The following is a 7,290-nucleotide window of genomic DNA, read 5'->3' on the forward strand; positions in this document are numbered from 1 at the left end:
TGACTTACTCAAGATCTCCTTCCTATTGGAGTGAGGAGGAGAAATCGTGAAGGAATTGTGGAGGGGAGAAACCCCATTCTGAAACCCACCTGTACTTTGCAGCAACAAAATAAGCCTTGTATACGGAATAGGGATGAGGAAGCCGAGCCTCAGAGCAGGGAAGCGCACCGGCCAGAGCAATGGCAGTGTGGGGCTTGTGCCCAGAGACACAGCTGACCTCCCCACAACAGAGAAGTGAGACCCCAGTCCCCCCTCCCACGAGTATTCCTCTTCCTTGCCCTGAGTCCTGAGCTCTGCTTCCCCAGCTCTCTAGACTGGTCCCAACGCCCCTGGCAGTGGGAAGTCTTATGTCCCTCCAAGCCTGCTTCCAGACCCCCCTGGGCTCACGGGGCAGTGTGTCCTGGCACTGCTGTGAGTATTGTGCATGTGTGTGTGCAGGGGGGATGGGGTTTGGGTTCCTGCCTGGAAAAGGGAGGGGAGCAATGAGGTGGTTCTGATCCTGCTTGTGTGTGGACCAGGCTTGGTGCCGAGATGAATGGACACTTGCTGCTGCCGGGCCTGCTCCTGACCCTCCCTCTGACCACAGGCTGGACAGTCTCTAATTGCCTAGTCACTGAAGGCTCTCGGCTGCCTCTGATCTCCCGCTTCTTCCTCATCTGCCCTGTGGACTCCAGCCTGCCCCTCTTTGCTGAGTGCAATTCCGTGAGCAACCTGACGCAGGCTTTGGAGGCTGTGCCTCAGAACGTGGAGGGACTCTGTCTCTCTGGGTCCACCTCCGTCCTGCCCCCCGGTGCCTTCTCCCATTTTCCTGGGCTCAAGGTGCTGAGGCTAAATCTCCGTCTCACTCAGCTCCTGCCAGGGGCTTTCCGGGGCTTGGGGCAGCTGCGGAAGCTCTATTTCACGGACTCCCAAAAGAGGTCCCTCCTTCTACCCCGTGATGCCTTCAGCAACTTGAGCTCCCTCCAGCACCTTGCTTTCTTTGGCCTCTGCCTGGATGGGAACTTGGGTGTCCGGTTACCTCCCAATCTGCGGCAGCTGACTATCAAATTTACCGACCTTTGGAACATGGGGCTGTTGGCCCACATCTTCCCAGACCTGGTGCTCGGCTCCTCATCTGGGGATGCCTGGACTCTGGATGTGCTGGACTTGTCATTCAACAGAAATCTGACAGTGGCCAGTGCCGGGGCCCTTAGGGGTCTCAAGCTGGGGTCTCTGTATCTGGACGAAACAAGGATGGATGCAGCTGCAGTGGTGGGCCTGGGGCTGCAGGGACTGAATGTCCTGTCTGCAGTAAGAACTGACACGGCTGAGCTGCCTGCAGCAGCAGTTGCCCTCTTTGAGCTACAGGAGCTGAATTTGGGGTACATCCCAATGCAGAGCCTAGCTCTGGAGGCCCTCGCTCCCTGCCACAGCCTACAGAAGTTGGGGCTCAGGCACAGTGGCCTGAGGGACCTGCCTCCAGGCCTCCTGGCTGCCATGCCCAGACTTCAGAGACTGAACCTGACTGGCAACCAACTGCAGAGTGTCTCCTTATGCACCAACGAGCCCCGGGCTGTGTCAGGACTGCGGGTCCTGGATCTGTCCTGCAACAGACTGCATGCTCTTCTCCCAGCCTCCTTCTCCTGTTTGCCCCACCTGCGGGAGCTGTGTCTCCGCGGAAACCAGCTGGTGTTTCTGGAGGCACAGGTATTCCAGGGCCTACGGAGTCTGGAGACATTGAACTTGCAGGGGAATCCACTGGTAAATCTAAGCAAGGGCTGGTTTTCTCCTCTGCCCACACTGACCACTCTAAACCTAGAGGACACCCACATAGTATGGGCCCCAGCCTGGGACTTCTGGGGCCCAGAGAGTCTGCACGAACTGAGCCTTCAGCTCCCCTCTGGACCTTCTGGGGCAATGTTATCTCTGCCCATGGGGTTGACCAACTTGGAGCTTCAGGCAGACTCAGGCAGGAAGCATTGGAAGCTGGCTCCTAGTGTCTTTCCCTCCTTGCAGTCCCTGACTCTAAAGGGCTGGGGACTGCAGCTGGGGACCCAGAACATCACCAAGATCTTCCCTGCCCTTCTCCACCTCTCTCTGTCCGGCAATAGCTTGGCAGCCCTCTGCTCCCAGGGCACCTCCAGCTTCTTTCTCTGGCAGCTCCCCAGGCTCCAGTATCTAAGGGCCAGGGGGGATGGGCACAACCCCAGGCCCTGCTGCATCACGGGGCTGCCTAGTCTACGGGAACTGAAGCTGCAGGGCCTGCAACCCAGAGCCCCGCCCCGTCCAGTGCGGCTTGAGGAGCTAGTGGGTGAGCTGCCCAGGCTTGAGGTGCTCCATCTGTTTCAAACTGGGGTGGAGACGCTGTCGGCTACTGTTTTCCAGGGCCTGGGAAGCCTCCAAATCTTAGTGCTAGACGAGGAGAAGGGCCTCGTGCTAGATGGCAGCCTCCAGGAGCAGAGTCCCCAGATGCCCCAGTACATGTATATTATGTCTACCCCCTTGGCCTGCCAGTGTGCCAATGCCTGGGTAGGGCCCTGGCTGGAGCGGTCCCCCAGAACATACATACACATAACATCATTCCAGCAGTGTCAGTCAACAGTGGGGGACCACCACAGTAATTCCCTTTTCCCCTTTCTCTGGAGCCACTGCCCCAATACTTTGGGGTTGGAACTCTTTTTGGGGAGCTCTGCCCTGCTATGTCTGTTGCTCCTCTTGCCCCTCCTACAAGAAGCCAGAAACACCTGGATCCTCTATCTGCAGGCCTTGTTCAGGACTTGGCTTCAGGGTCTGAGGGGCAGGAGTGGGGAGGGCAAGAGGTTCCTTTATGACGTGTTTGTGTCCCACTGCGGGCAAGACCAGGGCTGGGTGGTGGGGGAGCTGCTGCCTGCTCTGGAGGGCTGCTCCCCGGCTGGTCGGGGGCTGCGCCTCTGCCTCCCTGAGCGGGATTTTGAACCAGGCAAAGATGTGGTTGATAATGTGGTAGAGAGTATGGCAAGTAGCCAGGCCACTCTGTGCGTGCTGAGTCACCAGGCCCTGCGCACCCCCCGCTGCTGTCTGGAGCTCCGCCTGGCCACCTCCCTCCTGCTGGCTGCCCCCTGTCCCCCAGTGCTGCTGCTGATCTTTCTGGAACCTGTGTCCCGCCATGAGCTCCCTCGTTACCATAGACTGGCCTGGCTGCTCCGCAGAAAAGACTATTGTGTGTGGCCCAAGGAAGATGAAAGAAAGGATGATTTCTGGGCTTGGCTGCGGGGCAGGCTGGGGGCCAGGCTGGGGCAGTCTGGATTGGGCTAGAGTGGTTATGTGTGTGTGTGTTGGAGGGTGGGGACAGGAAAAGTAAGCTAGCCTGGCAGGGAGATAGTGGGTATGTGTGGGCCTGAGACCAGACTCAGCTGCTGATGGGAAGCAGAGGTGCTGTAGGCCAAGGAAGGTCAAATGTTAGCTTTGGGAACACAGGATTTGTGAAGGATCTAGAGGCCGAATGAGCAAATCTGGAGATGGCAGGTGGCTGTTCAGTGATGTGATCTCAAGATCTTCAAATCTCAGTCAATTTATGAAATCCACAAAATGCTTGGCTCATACCTCAGTTTCTTCTGTAAAAATTAGATTTTCTTTCTTTCCTTTTTTTTTGGTAGAAACCTACATGAGGCAGAAAGTAGAAGGGCTGGACTCACAGAACTGTAGACCTGAGGAGACAGAGTTGGGAATTCCTGGAGCATGGGGCCAGAGGGAGGGCTGTGAGCATGTCCAAGCTGTGGAAATGGATCCAGGTCAAGTTCATCCAGATCCTAAAGGGTCGGAGAGGCCCTTGGGTTATAGAGGACCCAAAGGCTGGAACACTGCCCAGGAGACAGCAGACAGATGGCCTGTTCTCTCAATGCAAACGTGGAGGCGTGATCACAGCCATACTCTCCTTTGAGCCTGGAGGAATCCACCTGCTGAGCACTCTGTGCCTTTGGCTACCTGTAGCTCCTCAATCACCTAACTCTTGCTTCTGGATCTTTGCATCTGTTGACCCTTCCCCCAAGAAAAGCATTCCTCCAATTTCTTTCCTCTGGGGAATTACTGTGTAGCCTTTAAGATAGGCTCAGCCATGACCTTCTTCAGAAGCCTTTGGTGACTTTCTAGCTCGGTAAGTTGGGTTCTCACAACTTCCTGCATGTCTTGTTCACAAAGTTCTGATGACAGTGAACCGAATTTCTGGAATGGTCTCCAAAGTGGGGTGCACAAGATGATTCATGAGGGTTTAGGAAGAAAATGTTCAAACTGTATGTTATTTATTTCTGTTTTGTAGAAATCTCATTTCTGAAGCTAGACGATCTGCTTCTTTAGCCGTGTGTCTTTGGCATGTCATATAATGTCTCCACACCTCAGTTTCTTCTGTAAAATGGGATAGTATTAGACCCTCCCTCAGAGGGTTTTGTGAGGATTAAATGAGTTAATATGTATAATGAATTGAGAGCAGACACTAATAATGTACTGTAAACAGTCAATAAAATTTAGCTTTTCCTGTAATTTCACATGTACTCTATGCATATCATTCACAAGCACAGATTGGGAGTGTGTGCTCAAAAATGTTTTGCTAATAGGAGTACCTGATTGGAAAGTTTGGAGGTCAGGTCCCAGGGACAAGAACCAGGTTTGATTCCTCTCTGCATCCTTAGAGCCAAGTGCTGGCTTAGCGCAGAGAGCGCCTGGACAGACAACTGTGGAAAGAAGAAAATCTTGGGGGATACTGAGGTAGCCATCTGGGTCTGTATAGTTTAGGCCCTATTGCTAATTTCTATTAACAAGGGGCAGGGCAGAAGAGCTCTTGGGGCTTTAGTTCTGTTCTTCGGTAAAGTGCTAGGCTTTTACTAGACAAAGGTTAAGGGAAACCCTAGAACAATTCCAGGCTGGATTTAGGGTGCAGGGCGCCCTCTTGTGTCCTAACGTTGTCCTTTTCTCTCTGTGCATCTTCACTTCCGATTTTCCACTTCAAGGTAGATGCTCTTTAAGGGGACCCCGCAAAGATGCCTTACCAGCTTAGAGGCTGACTCACTTTCAAATATCCCACCCCCCTAGCATTCCATGCTGCCATACTGTCTCTTCCCACTTAACACGGGATCTTTTCCTTATGCAGTGTGGGACTGAGAAAAACCTTTGCAGTCATATGAGCAAGGGTTCAAATCTTAGCCCTAGTACTTACTTGGCTATGTATCCCTGAGCATGTCACTTTGACTCTCTGAACCCCCACTTCTTCCTTGTAAATTGGTAATAATACCAATATCATGGGGCTATTGTGAGACTTCAGTAATCAGTGCTTATAGGTTATTACTAGGTTCACTAAGTAAAATCACATGAGGTATTGTTATAAATAAGTCAGAACATGTTTCATCAAGAAGGACTTGAAATGAGTCTCTAAAACTAAGATAGAGACGAGAATGACTCATATCAGAAAGTGTGAGGAGGTGGAGAAAAAGAAACGCTGGTACACTACTGGTGGGAATGGAGACTGGCCCAGCCCCTATGGAAAAATGTATGAAGGTTTCTCAAAATATTAAAAATAAATCTACATATGACCCAGCAAGTCCATTCCTACATATTTCTACCTGAAGAATGTAAAAACACTATTTCAAAGATATATATATATATATATATATTTTACAAACACACACACACACACACACACACTCACTCCTGTGTTCATTGCAGCACTATTTATAGTAGTCAAGTAATGGAAACAACCTAAGTGCCCAAGGACAGATGAATAGATTAAGAAGACGTGGTATATATACACAATGGAACATTACTCAGTTATAAAAAATAGCAAATATTGCCACTGTCAACATTGGAGATGGAAATGGAGGAGATTATGCTAAGCAAAAGAAGCCACTAGGAAAAAGACAAATACCAGATGGTTATACTTATCCAGAGAATCCAAACAAAGGGTCAGATAAAACCAAACCATATCAAACCCTAGAAGTCTGACTGTAGAACTGAAGTTACCAAGGGACAGGGGGAGGGTGGGGAGCAAAGTATAGAGGGTGTCCAGTGGACTATGGTGGAGGACTATGGGTGCCTTGGTTGTAGGGTGCTATGATAACATACATCCAAAGGGATTGATCCGATACATCTGAACTGAATACATACAGTGTTGTAAATCAATGCTACCTAAAACAACAACAAAACTAAGATATGTAATCCTAATTCTATTGGCCAATATGTATTGATCATATGTATTGATCAGTTTTCCCAAAGTCCTATAACCCTTAGGAAAAATCTTATTTAATGATTATTAAACTCTCTCCGTGAGATATGTGCCAAATTCTTAACATCTTTTCCCTGCTTTAATCCTCTCCACAATCCTCTCCACAATGGCGTCTAGTAGTAGACGCCATTACTAATATTTCCATTTTACAGATGAGGAAACTGAGTCATAAAGAGGTTAAGTAATTGACCCGGGGTTACATAACTAGTGGGCTAGGCCTACATGTCCTGTCTTTGAAAGTAAGACATTTCAAACACAGAAGCTTGACTCCACAATTTACCTGCACTATCTCATTTAATCTTGACGAAACTCTGCAATGTAGATTCTGTTGTACTTATTACCTGCAAATTACGGATGAAAAAACAAAAAACAAACCCAAGACTGAAGAGATGTAGTAATTTGTTTAAGGCCACACAGCTAAGAAGTAGTTGCGCTGGGGTTTGGATTCATGTTTCACTACAAAACCCACACTCCCAACCCCATTAGACTGCTTACACGCCAATAGAATCACAATGCTACAAAGCAACTGCATTTATATTGATTATTCTGATTATAGTTGTTATGATCGTGATTAACATTCTTCCAGTACCCACGAAGTGTCAAGCTCTGTACTGATTAACGCAACAATGGTTAATATTCCTTGTGTATTACTAGGGACCCAGGCTCTGAGTTAATCGTTTAATTTATTTATTTTAAAGATTTATTTATTTATGCATACAAGAGCTGGGGTACAGGTCAGAGGTACGGGGGTGAGTGGGGGGTGGGAAGATTCACCAGAGACAGTGGGGAATGGAAGAGGCAGATCTACTGAAATACACTGCTGAGGGGAACAGCGGGCGAGACAGGAGAGGTCTGCTGTGTCATGTGGGTAGCTCCCTGGCCAGGGATCGAACTCATGATCCAGAGGCTGTGGACAGCTTCATAGGTTGTGTCTTAACCCCTTGCGCCACCAGGTAGGCCCCCGAGCTAATCGTCTTAGTCGTATTAACTCATTGAAGCATCACCAAAAAACGGGCTCCAGGGATGCTATTTCTGTCCTCATTTTATAGGTGAAGACAAGG

The 7,290-nt window shown here is 49.7% G+C and overlaps 1 protein-coding gene across 1 annotated transcript; it reads left to right on the forward strand.

The window, feature by feature from the left end:
- The first annotated feature begins 531 nt into the window (after positions 1-531).
- Positions 532-3,273, forward strand: LOC119237080 (toll-like receptor 12). The gene has a single exon (XM_037501059.1). The coding sequence runs from the start codon at positions 532-534 to the stop codon at positions 3,271-3,273; it is 2,742 nt and encodes a 913-aa protein (XP_037356956.1).
- The last annotated feature ends 4,017 nt before the right edge of the window (positions 3,274-7,290 follow it).

Source organism: Talpa occidentalis, unplaced genomic scaffold, assembly GCF_014898055.3.
Source record: "Talpa occidentalis isolate TD23 unplaced genomic scaffold, MPIMG_talOcc4v2.1 talOcc4.9, whole genome shotgun sequence".
Taxonomy (NCBI): Eukaryota; Metazoa; Chordata; class Mammalia; order Eulipotyphla; family Talpidae; genus Talpa; species Talpa occidentalis.

Coding starts and splice junctions, on each gene's coding strand:
- LOC119237080 (XM_037501059.1), top strand. CDS start 532: ATGAATGGACACTTGCTGCTGCCGGGCCTGCTCCTGACCCTCCCTCTG.